At 31.4% G+C, this 16,565-nt stretch overlaps 1 protein-coding gene across 1 annotated transcript in view; it reads left to right on the top strand.

The window, feature by feature from the left end:
• Nucleotides 1–16,565, top strand: part of LOC105359480 (rho guanine nucleotide exchange factor 17) — a 101,773-nt gene that overhangs the window by 38,947 nt on the left and 46,261 nt on the right. The window contains 3 exon segments of the mRNA XM_011496093.1: nt 2,134–2,559; nt 8,493–8,808; nt 10,277–10,580. Coding sequence (XP_011494395.1) covers nt 2,134–2,559; nt 8,493–8,808; nt 10,277–10,580 — 1,046 coding nt within the window.

Below are 16,565 nucleotides of genomic sequence, written 5' to 3'. Positions count from 1 at the left end.
CGCGTATAAAATAACAAATATATATGCGCATTTAAAGATTATGATCTCATAGTATCCATAAAATGATATTTGTTAAAGATAAATTATAATTAGATGATGTAAATATAATATAAATTATAATTTATATACGGCAAATAATTAACAAATGTAAGGAAAATGAAAATTATAATTTAATTAAAAATACTTTAAAAAATTATATTCAAGGTTAAGATGTTTATTTATTTACAATCTTTTTCAAGATTGTTCTATAATTTGTTAAAGATATTTATATTCGTGCACAAAGGCACATGCAAATATTTATCTATATCTATATCTGTGCGTGTGTGTGGGCGCGCGCGCACGTGTGCGTGTAAATGTAAATCAACCAATTAAAAAATTAATGTATTATTGTATAAGATACAAATTAGCGTCAAACATTTATTTTTAAGGTAAATTTGTACATTGTCATTTAACAGATAGTATTGATAAATTGGTAACTTAATAAGCTACTAAGAGCACTTCCATATTGACCTTTCGAATTAAAATGTCGTTACTAAGCTCTGTTATCGACGGAATATGCGCTCATCGTCTTCAAACTAGTAGTTTATAACGACATAATTCCAGTAAAATTGTTAATTGAAGGCTCATTTGGATTCAAAAAATAAAATCAATTTCGATTCCGCATCGCGAAAACGCGAAGCTACTATGAATTATTGACACGACACTTTTCGTCAAGGGAAACGAAGTGGGGATTTCGAGGTGCCAGTTCGTGCATCTGTATTAATTATTATTGGAGCGCTCCTAGTTTGAAATCTGGTGCCAATTTCACGGGACCGTCGTTTCTCTTATTCTTTCCTAGATATACTTTCATTTGCGATATGTTCTCTTCGTTTATCTATATTTTCACAATATTTGCTTGTGCGACTAGTTTTACTTTTTCTGTCAGCCCACAAATTTTGGGGATATTTACAAGAGGAATGACTTTTAAAATTTCTGCTTGTTTTTCGAGAAATTTTTTATTTATGATCTTAGTGCTGCTTTAAATGATTCGAATAGCCGTTGATAGATTATGGCATTCTGTGATATTTATTTATATAAAATGAAATAAAACGTAATTAAAGTATCGAAGCTGAAATTTTACTCGATTATTCATACAGTATTCTTAAAAGTACTAAATCTATTACGTCGTTATAATCGAGGTATTTAGTTATTTTAAAATTATGTGTAACATTTTTTTTTTTTAATATAGTCGTACACAAAAAAAAATATTGACCTTTGCAAATTCTGCATTTTGCATCTAAAAAGTAGAAAGCAAATGACCTTTTATTTCAAAATAGATGAGAGAATACAATGATGATATTTGTTACATATATACATGAAAAAGAACAAGTTAAACAGAATAAATAATTAAGAATAAATTATATTAAATAAAAAGACGTTTGCTGATGCAATATATGTGATTCAAATTCAGTATGCGAATTTTTCAATGATTATTAAATTCTCACTATTATTAAAACTCGTTTGCATGCAAATTATTGGTTGATTAAAGGATGCCAACGTAACTCTTAATTTGAGTATTTTTAGAAAATATTTTTTAATCATTTTTCAGTCAAGTATAAATCTATTGTCCAACATATAATTATTCAGATGAAAATATGTATTGTACAATTCGCAAATAAATATAAGTAAAAGAAAAATTTTTCCCAAGCCAGTCCAATTAAAATTCATTGTATACTCCTTAAAATATGTTTACTCTTCCGTTCTACGAGTTTTTACAAAGTTCACTTAACGCTTGATTATCTTAGCACATGACAAATAGAATGAGGAAAGAAATCGATTCCAAAAGCTTTGAAGCACCCGCGTATAAAACTTGCATCACTTAAAACTTTATACATTGCCCGGACAATTCGTTCGAGCTAAAAGAACAATACTGCCAACTCTTCGTCGTTTTAACTCATAAGGTTGTCCTTAGCGTTAGAGGTCTCGCGAAAATAAATATTTTTCGAAGCATTTTATTCCTTTTATTACATGTCATACATCGTTGAAGAATATTCCAACGGCGTAATTAACACCCCACTGTCACATTTGAAAATAACCTTTCCGAAATTCTCGCTCCTCGAAATACCGCTCGAACATTCTAACTGGCATTCGCAGGCAGCAGCAGACAAGTGTCCTCGCAATCGATTGCGAACTCGAGACGCGCAGCCTATGCTGCGACAGCCGAGGATAGGGAAGTGCGGGCGAACACATTACCACGGGTGCGTCGCTTCGAGGACGGCAATCCAGGTGCCTCGACTCAGAGCCTCGCGGACAGCGCTGTCGGCTCGTCAGCCGAGGCTCTTAACAATGCTCGAATTTCCGGCTCGTCCTCGTGCGCCACTGCCAGCGAGATCGTCAGGCCACGCAGCGACGGCTCCGACAGCCTGGCGACGTCGAGCGCCGTCGCTAGTCCCGAGCCCGTGGAGCAGCGTCACCACGTGCCTACGACTACCGATGAGAGCGTCGAGGGAACCCAAACGATGCTGCCGGAGGTCGGTGAGAGGAATTCCGAAGAGGGGACTAAAGATAATTCACAAAAAGGTTTGTAGTTTAGAAGGCCGTGGAAGTGTAGGAAAAACAAAGAGAGAGAGAGAGAGAGAGAATTATTATTTTGTCGTATTGGTAGAGTGATTTGTTAGTGTGTGGATCAAGATAAATACCTTCTTCCCTCGGAGAAATTAGGTCAAATGTATTGTTAGTAATACTATTCAGAAAGTGAAAATAATTTCAGATATTTAAAATTGTGACCAGAAAGTGGAACGTTTGATTAATATTGATCAATATGATATTGGTATTTTAATAGATCAATTATAGGTTTTCTTATGTACTATTACTTTCACGATAAATATACATCGTATTATTTAATTATTCACTTATATCAGAGCAATTTGTTTTATAAATTCTATTATTTTCGTAGTCTTCTTTTGTTGAGGAAAACATTTTATCATTTAATATAAACTTCATTTAAGCACGAAGACTTTCGATAGATTATTTTATTTGCTTTTATCATTGATATTAACTATGGATCAATACGTCAGACATATTAAAGAAAAATATCAATAACCACGACACTTGATATCTCAATTAATTAATAAGACAAGATTAATAAATTCAATGACTACAGGCAATTACATTTGAGAAAGAAAATTTTATTAAATTAGATAGATATATACACGTATACGAACCGGTATATAGGTTTATCCAATGTTTAAAGAATTTTATGGCTCCTAATCCATTTAAGGTATTATGTTAACCATTCCAACATCTTAACGATACGGGCAATTTTGTATTAAACTTATATGAATTAAATTGTCGGCTTATATAACTTTATTCTTAAGAATGATTGTAGTGGGTCGAAGTTATATTAAATAGTAGATACATTTTGCTAAATTAAGGAAGTTTTGACAGAAGGAACTAGAGTATGGTCTAGTAGAGCAGTAGACTATAAACTATTCTGGCAATACTTAAAAACAGTTTAAAGTGCAAATGAAATATGGAGAAATTTCGATTGATGTTATATTAATTTCTCTGTTGGAAGTTCAACGAAATATGTAAAATATCGAGAGCAATTCTGTTGTAAGACTTATAAAACAAATTGCCAGTTATTTCATTATTATATTATTTCTACACCAATGGTATAATTTAGAAAATAATTGTTCAGACTTTATTAATTTAAATATATATTTAAATTTATAGAGAAAATTAATGGATTGTAAAAAATATCATACAAATTGAAGCTTTAAAGCTTTCTAGTTTTTCAAAAATAATTAATTATATAAATATTTTAAAAGCTTTTTCAAGAAACAAATTTTTTACTACATGCATCGTTTCAAAAACCATGAAGTTATATAGAATAAACAGGGCTTAATTATTTAAATCATTGTATTATAATGTGTTAATAATTTATTGGTACTAAATTTATAAATATTTCTATATATATATATATATATATATATATATATTATAATATAATATAATATAATATCTTATGCATATTTTTAAATATATAGAAAGGTATTCTACGTATGTTTTATCAGTTTTCACTGAAAAGTTTTGGCTGTCTTTCACGCAAACTTACGCGATGGTCGAAACATGAACCAAGGAAGTGAGGCTTCTCTGTTTGTTTATACTTTATGCTTACTAAGAATATTATCAAATAAAAAATTTTAAATTGGCAATTTTAGTTGATAATACTGATGAATACAAAGGCAATTGATAATATTAGGAAAAGAATAAATGAAACCCCAATAATGACAGTCGGTATTTACCATTCTACAATAATTGTAATTTTCAAAGTAAATAAGAATAAATTTTAAACATTAAAAACTCAAAAGATGAAGTCCATTATATGAAGATTTATGTACGATAAATAATGCAGCTAAATCATCACGTAGATATGTAGAAAGTTTGCATAGACACGACTTTAAGTACATTTATCCTATCCACATGAAATAATGAATTTTTCTCCTACTTATTGCTACCGAACATTTGCTACCGAAAAAAAATTAATCAAAACATAACAATTTACATATTTTTATTTCCAATAAAGTTCTTATAGTAAACTTCTTATTTTTCATATATCAATGAAACGAATAAGGATTTTTCTGTAATGACATATACTTTCTTTTGTCATATTATTATATAAATTACTTGGTATAAAAAAAAAAATGGTTTATAGAATACATTTATTCGTTTGTTAAATCAATGAAAATACTCTCTATTTATTAAAATATATTATCCATAATTTGTTGATTTAGTAATATTTATTAATATGAAGATTGAAAGATCATTATAAGTAAAAATTATCGGTAAGAAAATTATATATAACCATCTGCAATAAAAGTATAAAGTATTTCTTGTGTTACATATTAGTATTTTCAATTTCGATGTATAAAAGCATTTATTTTCTAAAAATTAATTCTAAAAATTTCTACAATATTTTTTTATTAAATGTTTCTTAAAAAAATATTTTTCACTTAAATTAAACTTCCGATATATTTGCTTTAATTATCAATATGTTTATTTCACATCCAATAATGTTATAAATAAAATTTATTTTTACTGTATGTTTAGAATTATAAGTATTTAAGTCATGATATTTAAAAATAGTTGTATGGAATATAAAACACATCTATTCTATGAAGTTATTTAATTATAGAAATTGTACATTTTTTATTATATGTAGAAAGTACCTTGAGTCGCTAATATAAAGTTGCATATGCTTTTTATTTTTAAATAATTTTAGTATTTTAGAAATATATAATTATAAATCTAAGGTAACAATTACTATAATAGTATCATTGTCTACTTATAACATAAAATCATCATAAGTGTAAAATATTATGGATGTTGGGTATATAATGTTTACGCCAATGAAACATCACTAAATCATTGATCTACAAATTATTCCAAAAAAGTAAATAAAATCATCTTTGAAAGCTTCGTTCGTAATAAAATAAGTAGAATAAGTAAGGTGAACTTAAATTTATCGATGCTGCTACAATATGAGCTGATCGAAATTTTCGGTTCATTACTAAAATCGAACAAAACTCGTGATTCTTTTGTTCTGTATTGATGTATTATCGCGTGAATCGTTCGAGTCTCGTTCCAGAACTTTTTCTCTCTCATTCAATTCGAGTGAGAATAATCGAGTATCTGCTTGATTTTTCCATACGCATTGACATAAATACAAAGGCATCGTGCATTTATGTTTTTCATGTTTTTTATTTGTATATGCTTTAAATGGAAAATATATTATGAGTTTTAACGATGACCCACTGGTTATACCTGTGAGTAATTAATTAACAATATTAATAAAATTATTGTGCAATGATTTTTCATTAGTAATTAAAAAAATAAATTATACGTATTCTCTATCGTATTAAATCTGAATGGGTTAAATGTTAATTAATGCTATATACCTGTGAGTAATTAATTAACAATATTAATAAAATTATTGTGCAATGATTTTTCATTAGTAATTAAAAAAATAAATTATACGTATTCTCTATCGTATTAAATCTGAATGGGTTAAATGTTAATTTATATGTTAATTTAAATGTTAAGTGATGAAGCATTGAATTTCAACAGCTTGATTCCTTCTCTCTCTCTCTCTCTCTCTCTCTCTCTCTATATATATATATATATATATATTTTTTTTTTTTGGACGCGTATGTATGTTTGTGTACGTGCATGCGTACGTAGTAAAGAATAAACAAAAGTACTCTATATACAATTTTAAAATTACTTTAAAAAACTTTTTATGCGAGGAATATGACGATTATATAAATTTGTAGTTTTATATGAAAAACTATTTTATTAACATTTAATAAGAATAATTTACCTTATAACATTTATAGTTAAAATTCTTTTAAGATATATATAATGAATGAATTAAAATTTTTTAAACATAAATTAAATCTCTAAATACCTTTGCATATTAAACGTACAATTTTATATAAAAAAAATTGAAATACTTAAATACATAGAATATTTTATTTAAAAAAAATTTTTTTTTAATTAATTTGTCATGCGTGAATAGAAATTAAAGGATAGCTGCGAGGCCTATTAGACTTTTTTTGAATAAATAAATGTGCATCTTTGTAAAACTCACACGCCCTTTTGTTTTTATATTGAATACTATATTATGGGCATTAGCATAAAATAAAAAATAAAACAATTATAAATAGTTTTTTTGTCATAAAAGTATTTATTCACGAACAAGATGAAAAAAAGATATCTTTTGCAAATGTAATTATTCAATATAAAAAAAAAATAGATATATTGATAATCTCATTTCCATGATTTTGTTATTAAAAATCTAAATGAAAAATATGATTTTATTTTGATATTAAATTCATTATAATATTGATATAAGATTTAATGAGTTGTAATAAAAGTAATAGATATTTATTTTATTTAGTTGTACTTTCGAATAATGCTAAGAGCAGAATATTTGATATAATTCGAATTTAAATAGAATATTAAATTATGTAATGTAATGTAAATGTAACGTTAATACACGAGATTACACATATAATATTATTATTTTTAGATTTGGACAGTATAATTCATATGATATTTTGTTAAGTGTATATTAATTGTATTAAAAAAGTTGTAAAAAATTGGATTTCCAATAAAAGTGGTTTGATATTCTAATGATAGTTAATGAAGTTTATAATTAGAATACGATAAAATGGATTTTGTGAAAGCAACTGATAATAAAATGTTGACGGATGAAACATAACGAGTGAAATATCTTTTCTCTTTTTTTTATCATAAAAATATTATAGATAAAAGTAAAACAATTAATGTAGTGAATCATTCTTGATATAAGCAAAATGTTTTCCTTACAGAACATACATAATCGAATTAGGCCGCCAGACACGATTAGAATAAGTCTATCGCCAAGGCTCAATGTCATATCCTACGTTACAGATATTTCTTATTAAAATAGATCCTTAACCGATATTCAAACAAAAATTAACATTTTTCAATGATTATATGATATTACAATTACTAATTTTTATCTTATTAGTTGCATAAATTTTTATACTACATTTATTGTACTAACATCTGTACTACACAGACTTTAATTGTATTTTATATACTTTATAGTTTATCATAATATATAAATAGAACATTATAATAATGTAAAACAAGGCCAAAATAAACAAAGGACAATATCTAGAGACTTTTTCTTCTTTCTTTTTTTTTAAAGAACAATAGCTATTAGTCAGCGAATAACATTTTACAAATTAATCTTCCCTAAATAATAAAATGCTATAACGAATTTTGCGAAATTCATCTATAATCTAAAATTTGTTCACAAAAGTTATTTATAGGGCGCCGTCATTTAAATATTAACAATAACAACTTAAACATTTATATTTAAAAAAAATTTTGTTCGATAATGATTAACTTTTTTACTGTTCCATGAAAAATGTATTTTGAGGTATGTTTGAAGAAAGAAAATTCCAAGAATCGTTTGTTTCCTCGAGGTGAATTAATTCAATCATAAAAATATACGCGCGCCCCCATACACGCATTGAGCATCGAGACTTTGTGATTATTATTATATGCCTCGGACGGTATCGATCTAATATTAAATAAACACATGTGGTTAAACGGTTGAAAGGTTGTAACTACTCTATGTTGAAATCAGTAAAATGACAACGCGACTCGTACCGCCTGTACATCCGAGGAAAGAAACAACTGCGTGGATCATGTGGCTGACGCTTTCCCACCCATTAATCAATAAATTTTTCATTAGACACTTTCCTCATTATTCACCCCAGTCGCACTACAACCATCGTGCCTCGCCACCCCAATTCCCGCACAAATTTATCGGAAGCTCCGCACGACAAGTTGCCGCGGATCTGCCTTAGACGATAAACCTGCTCGACGATAAACAGATATCGACCGATCATCGCATCCAAGGTCGTCATGGCTCACCGACCTTTGCTTTCTTTCAGAGGCCAGACTCGAACCGCACGAGGTGATAATAACGCCACCGTTGGAGGAGCTTCCACAGCCGCGCGTAGCCGAGGTCGCGTCCGAGGCCACGGCGCCGTTGGTCGCCACGACGGCGCCGTCCGGGAAGCTCAGACGCTACCGGGGTGACACGAGCAAGCGCCGCAAGGGCGTCTACATCACCCAGTGGCCGGAGCCGGTCTCCGATGCCGAGCTGCGCAGCAAACTATCTGGTCAGAGTAGCGAGGAGCGGGACGAGCCGCCGCCCTCCGCGACCCCGAGCGATCTCTCGGACTGCGAGGGACAGACGCCGAGAAGGTCAGTAGACGCGCCTCCGATCAAGGCGCCGTCGACCTCACGCCTCCATTCCTCGACGACTCGTTGGCGACTGCGCGCTCACGAATGAAGGAGTCGCTATGGCCCTTTTTGCTTCTCGTCGTACAATGACAACTGCCGATTACTCCATGACCACAGCCTCGTGGCCAGAGGGCATCTCAAGGCTTCGCGCTCTTTCGCGCTCTTTATCGTCCCGAGGGTTCAGGGTTGAGAAGCTCTCGAGTTTTGCCGGGGGTGGGCTTCTCGTCGCGGATGTTGTGGGAAGTCATGCGCGGACCAGTGGCTCTTGCATCTGTCACTCAGTTTAGCATTTTAGCAAGCGGTGCTTGTATTATAATTTCGTCCTTTTTCTCAAATTCCTTGAACGGTCTAAAGAAAAACTTGAACCGATGAACATCTTTAAAGATTCGTCATTTTAAAGCCAAGAATTGTTCTCATAATATTTGTAGATTCTATGGCTTATTTTATAGAATGATCGGTGACACGTGTCCTTGAATTTTTAACTTAAAGTCTTGATTAGTTAATATGCATTAAAAGTAATATTTCACGTTATTTGGACCTCGTTACTTTATATCGCATCGTGCAAAGTTTATAAGTCTTTTTTTTTCTTTTTTTTTTTTTTATATATATTGGTTTCCTCCGATTCAATAAAGCTCCAGCTCTTTTCAATCATTTGTTAATATTATCATCGCAATGATATCTCAACGTTCACAATAGTGTTACGTCATGAATAGTGTCCACAATACTTTACGATAACTAAACCTTCATAAATTTTCGTTGCCTTTCAAATACAACTCTATATTATTGGGATTGCGAATTCAAAATTAACGATTACATCGAGAAATTTCTTTTTTACATACTATTTTTTACTTTTACCCTACGAAGTACTTTTAGAAGCCGTGTTTGCAATTACTTGCGCTCATAACACATCCCTAAGCATAAATTTTATTGTCCTAATACTTTATATATATATATATATATATATAGATAATGAAAATATTATTTTATTTCGTCGTGTTCGATTTTACCAGTTGCTACGACTTTATCGAGAGAGCATCTAGACTATTACGACAAATTCATTCAATGCCGTCGCTTTCCCTCGTGAAGCACTCGATCAATGAATTATGACGAACGACGTAAAATATATCGGATTTAATATCTCGTGGACAAGCGAAAAAAGCGTAGTTACCGCGGCTCTCCACAACCCATTGAGTCTACGTATGTAGTATCGTGTGTCTAATGTAAGAACCATCGTGTACAATAACCACCGAATTTCGGGGCTAAAAATAAGCGTCTGGCGATAATAATGGGCGCCTTGGCCCAAGGCCCTACCGATGTTGCATCAGAGTCCGAGCGCACTCCCCTTGGAGACCTTGGACGTTGAAAGGTGGCAAGGTCGCGCTCGCTTAGAGGCTCGTCTCCCCGCTAGTTAAAGCCATGTCTGCCTCAGATACAGCAAGCGTCCGCTACGAGGTCCGTACGGCCAGATGCTCGAGGCGGAAATGGCGAAGCCCCGGCCGACGGACATCGGCGCCTTGGACGAGAGCCTGCACCAGCGGCGCAAGGTCTCGGCCAACCTCTCCTTTAATGCGAACAGCAGCGGGAGCGTCGAGGCGAGTCCGACGCCCTGCCACCATCGCACCACCTCGAGCCCGAGCAAGCTCGAGGGCCTTCCCGGGCCCAGCCCCGAACTCCTCGCCGAGCTCCTGCGGGGCTCCTCCGAGAGGGTCGCCCGCGTTCCCGCTCACCGAGACGTGAGTTCAATTTGATATTTCAATTCGAATTTGATGCTTGGCCGGCGGCCGATGGGCGGCCACGGTCTCCGTCGTTAAAAACAGTCCCTGTCACTGTCAGCGCACGTGGGTCACTCGAACGTCTACTGTGCTTCGTCTATGACTGTAGGCGATTTGGAAATGAACGACGCACTGATTTACCAAGCGGCCAACCTCCCGCTAGTCCAGAGATCTTCCACCTGATTACTCCTCGGTGGAATAACCTTAGTGCTCTTGCGAAGGCGTGATTTGCTTACATAATGGCGACTATGCGTGCCGAATGACTTGTTCAAAATGAAAATGGGATGTGTCGATGGGTAGCGAAAGTTGGATGTGCCCGATGGATAGCGATTATTTCCAAATCACTTACAGAGCGAATTATTAGAAACAGCGAGTGGTCGTACATGCATCGTTTCACGCAATATTTACATAATTTGTTGGCCAATTGGATAATTTATTTTGCATGAATTCAATAACTCTTGAAGAGTCTGACTCTTAAAGAGCTTGTTATTCTTTATGAATTTACCGTTTTGTCTTATCGCTTTGTATTTAAAATATTGTAAACGACGGAATTTGTGTTGTTTTTTTTTTAATTGACATAAATATCAGAGTTTCCATATTAGTTGGATAAAAATAAGGAATAAATTACGTTTTCTTTTCTCTTAATCTCCTAACCCGTATTATAAAGATATTTTTTCAATATAATGTCAAAGGACACGTATAGCCCTTGAATTGGATCATTTTAATCATCAATAATTTCATCGTACTGGCCTAATTATAGTAATTTAATTACAAACTACAATTTCGTATACATTGTATATAAGGAACAATCAATGTTGGAAGATATATGCGTGCATCCACCTTACACACCCACGCTGGCGGAGAGACAAATATTTTAACGATTGCATAGAAATTAAAATTTATTTGCAGACTTCTAATATCTTTTAGTTTAACACTTTTGTATCTATTTTATTAAGAGAAATTTTGATTTAAATATACCATTTCTCTGGGGCAAATTTAACGGTGTAAATCAAGCTGTAAAGATGGAAGTAGCAGCAAAAATACATATTCATTGGATAATAATTACAAGTTTAACGACGTAACTTTAATGATAAACATATAATGGAATTTTATACAATTACATTATTCACTAATAAAAATCCAGTAAAATTGGTATTTTACAAGTATCAGGAATTTTAATTGCATAAGCATTACATAAGTGTATGCTTCAAATTTTTAAAAATATTCATTTATTAAATGTGAATGTACTTCTTTTAATGGAGCATCCTGTACACATTGAGGGACAAAAATGTAAACAAATAACAATTGCAATTATTATTACAGTTCTAACTGTAATTAGCCTCGTTTGCTTTTAACGATATAAAATCTTACATTGCATACTAACATGTATTCGTACCTAACCTAAGGTTCCTCCTATTATCATCGTGAAAACATATTAAAAACATATCTCTATTACTGAAAAACAAAAACCTTACGGAGACCAGTATAAACCCCACAGACCTTTGGGATATCGATCGACAACAGAATCCGACGGCCTTTAATAGAGTTGTACCGTTGCCTCACTGCAGTCGTCGACTTGACTTTGATGCGTCGTGACGGTGAGTTAAAGTGCGCGAGCAGCAATGAGCTTCATAAAAGTTTTGTAGTTTTCCCCTAAACGTGTGTATTGTATAGGAGAATATTCAGCAAGTTAGGAGTCAGTTATATTCAGATTTAGGTGTTTAGCGAATCAAAAACATTTTCCGCAATTATCATTCGACAGTTGATATGCGTTGCAATTTTACATTAAAACTACAAGTATTCAATGCTTTATCGTTTACGAAATCCAATTACCGTTAAGTCGTGAATTTTCCTTCTTATCTTATATATTTCATTGATTTATTTCAATATTAATAATCACTGAGTAACGTTAGTTTTATTTTAAAATGGAAATTCAAGATTGTCACTATTTGGTTTATTGGCAGTTATTAAGGATGGAAAATTGACTTTTGCAGGAGTCTGCTTTTAAGAATTTTGTTACTTTAAAGCTACATAAATTTAATCGATATTAATATCAAATATTTTAATTAACACCGATAGTATAATTCAAATATTTGAATTGTTACGTTATACTTCATTTTCTCAAGCATAAGCAACAATAAATAACGTTACTATTTTAATCTTATATTAAAACTAACTAAAACTATTAAAATTAAAATACATAATCTAATAAAATATTTTTATCGATATATCATAATTTACATTTATTTATACTTATAAAATTAATTTTCTACCAACGTATGTGCACGCACACACGTGAATTAATACAAAATGATCATACTTATAAGAGGTATTTTGTATTAACTTTGTATCAATTGGCACAAACTTCGCTATCCTTATTAATAATTTATAATTTATTTTTTTTACGAAAATATTCATAAATCTAAATTTATGCATTTATGTGATATTTATATTCCAAAAATGTGTATGTTATTTGTTGCATCTAGATTGATTTAACTTTAAGACGAATCAAATTAATTTAAAGGTACCTCGATCCCCACATCCCCACATCGCATAAATTAATATATATATATTAATAATACAGATAGAGTAGATAGATGAGAAACACGTCTTCTTATAAACTTTATCAGAGTAAAAATATTTTTAAACAATGCTTGGCTGCATAACAATTTTGTAAGAGGATTTAATTAAATAAAGTATAACGCATTCTGAACTTACCAGCTCTCATCCTCGGCAATACAGTGGTACGATAATAAAAAAATTCATGTTCCAACGCGTTGCTTTCTGCCTTTTAACATAGGTTAAAACGCTATAGTGTTTACTGATTCGATGGGGGGGGGGGGGGGGAGTGTCGTGAATATTAGGCGTTTGAATGGTGGCACGAGATTGTTTTCAAACATAATCTAATAATATTCAACCACACTTTCCGTCGCGACTCACTCTTGGAGCTTAATGCTTGTCACTGAAGGTTCACTACTTATCCACCGATATCAATGCCCATACGGAACAACACTCCACGCTGTCCTAAAAATACTCTACTTTTACTTCAAGATTATCTAATTTACATGGTAATTTAGTCGTTCGTTCAGGTCGGAGTTGGATGGCGTGACATTCTTACATTGTGTTGTTCGATTAATATGAAAATTTAAAAAAAAAATATATATATATGTCTGCGTGTGTGTGTGTGTGTGTGCGCGCGCGCGCGCACGTATATCTTATACAAACGAAATTATGCTATTAAATATAGATGGTTAGATATTTTCTGAACATTTCATAAGAACCCAATATTTTGTTTGTTGAAAATTCAATTGATACAATGTAAACGATAATATAAAAGTATTAAATAATTAAATAGATTTCTCTATTTTGAAGTTTAATTTATTTTTTTTTTTTTACTTTACTTTACAAATTTAACACAATATGTATTTTAATGTAAAATGCTCTTGCCGTAAGATTTGGACAAAATTTCATTAGCTTAATTGTTCTCAAATTAATCAAATTAAAGCAATTTAAATTTAACGTACCTTTTCAATTATTAAAAAGTAAAGCTTATCTTTCTTTTTATTCATGGATTATTGTCGTGTAGCATGTGATTCTAGTCACAGTTAAAAAGAGAATTCTAGTTTATTGTTTTAAAAAATAATTAACATAGTGCTACGCTATTGTGGACATGGCAACGTCTAATTATTAATAGACTTCAAAAATACTCTATACAGAATATTACACTTTTGACCTACTAACGCTATTAAGTATGTCTAAATGAAATTTAATTTTTCTACGGAAGAGATAGGCTTTGGGCATATTGGTTTCAAGTGAAGCAATAGTTTTTTTATAAATAACATTGAATAACGTTGTTTAGCATGGATGTATGGCTTAATGTATATAATAATCAGCACATTGAAAAGCTAGGAAGGGAATATTCCGAGCGTAGAAAATAACTCGAGATTGGTGGATGATGCCTAGTTAAAATATTTCTCTTCTATAATCATGACGTTGCATGTTCAATACTGAATATTATAATTTTAAAAAAAAATACAAGCCATTAATTTAGTCAAAGAAAATTTTTAAATTGATATAAGAGCAACAACTGGGGTAATAAAAATGAATGGATGTAATCAAAATCCAATTTGGATGTTTTATATGCAATGTTTTATATAATTTGATTTCTTTAAATAAATAAATATATATATATATATATATATATATGGCCAAATGGCACATTTCAAAATTGCGTATCATAATTTTTATTTTATACAAAAATAACAATCCTTATATAAATAGAAAAATATCATAAATTTTTATTATAACTCGAAAGTTTTATGATGATTATTTTAGATTATGTGTATGTGATATATATATATTTATATATATACATGTATAGCTAAATGAAACGTGGTATTAGAAAAATTCATTAGAAAATGTTTGAATACTTCATTAGGCAGAAAAATAATTTTTCATTTATTTACGTGCCCATCCGATTAAAAATGGTGTACAATATTTTTAATTTTTATCGTGTTTTAGATGAGTTTTCAGAAACTTTGAGTTTAGTTTAAAAGCATTAAATAACAATGTGAGTGTTAATTTTCTCTATTCAAAACTATTTAATCATATTTAAACTGTGACCGAACTTTATTTATTTAATTAATTTTACGTTGACTCGGTGCTTAAATACACTCGCAATATTCACTGTAATTATTAGATTTGTCTATGATTCTCATAAAGAAAATTTTATTTCCATTAGTCGATAAATTAGCAATACCCACGTAATATCATACTGTGCAATAAATAATATATTTGCAATGACATATGAGCCTATAGTTTCTAAAAATATCTAATAATATCATAAAATTCAAGATTTTCTTTGTTAACGAACATGTTTGGATTGAGACAGAAATTTCTACAATAAATATTACCTTGTTTTCCTTGTCTATATAATTCGATCAGGATGTAAGTTAGGCAATTCAATTAGGCAAGATTTTCAAAAGCTTTAACTTTAGTGATAATTTTTATCTATCAAACGAACCCCTTAATTATTGAGAAAATTAAGTGACTTGTGCTGTATTTATTGGACGAGACAGGGAGTTTCTAGACACTTACGGAGAGTGGAAATATTCTGATTACGAAGAGTTGCTTAGAAAATCTTTCCCATACTTAACTACAAACTTTTATAATTTCATACTAGTATTAGTTTCTCTTGTCCTTAAATAAACTATTTGTTCTGTATTGTTTGTTATTGGCTAAAACCGGTCAAGAACGACGAGATTTCACCTTGACTTTTTCATCAATGAGTAAATCAAGTAGTTTTCTGTTAAATAGCTTCTCAAAAATTTCAAATAATCCAGCATTTAATCATTCTTATCAGTTACAACGTTTGCATTTATGTACGATCATTATAAGCTCCAATTAATATTATACGTTTTTTCAAGAAAAATTTAGCAACCAAATTTTTCCGTCGAATCGAAGTGCACCAATCTCAAGCAACATTATCCTCGTGTATATTAATAATTAATTTGTATTCCGCTCGACTATTCACTTAACTGTACTAAAATGAACCGACTGTGGATCAATGAAACATCATGATCGCAATATATTAACATCGCATCGAATTACCTTAAAGTGAATTAGCTATAGAATCACTATGTATCTAAGATTAAAAATAACTAAATTGCTTACTCTTTGCTAAGCCTGCCATCGTAAGGAAAAGATTTCTGGAAAACACGTGCCTTGATCGCGAGCCTTAGGCACACATTACATTTTCCATCGCGTTCTGACGCCATCTGCGGCGAGCTTTGGTCGAATTTCATGAATGAATAGCCTCCCATACATGCATACACATTGTACGTGAGCTCCGACACTTTCCTCATTCTTAATCGTCGACATTGCGCCGATAGTGATAAATTCGCGAAAGTTGAAAGGTGCGCTTCAAGGAAGTATGCCTAACTCGAG

This window comes from Ceratosolen solmsi, unplaced genomic scaffold, assembly GCF_000503995.2.
Source record: "Ceratosolen solmsi marchali unplaced genomic scaffold, CerSol_1.0 scaffold11, whole genome shotgun sequence".
In the NCBI taxonomy this organism is placed as follows: Eukaryota; Metazoa; Arthropoda; class Insecta; order Hymenoptera; family Agaonidae; genus Ceratosolen; species Ceratosolen solmsi.
This window is presented reverse-complemented; position numbering and strand designations above follow the sequence as displayed.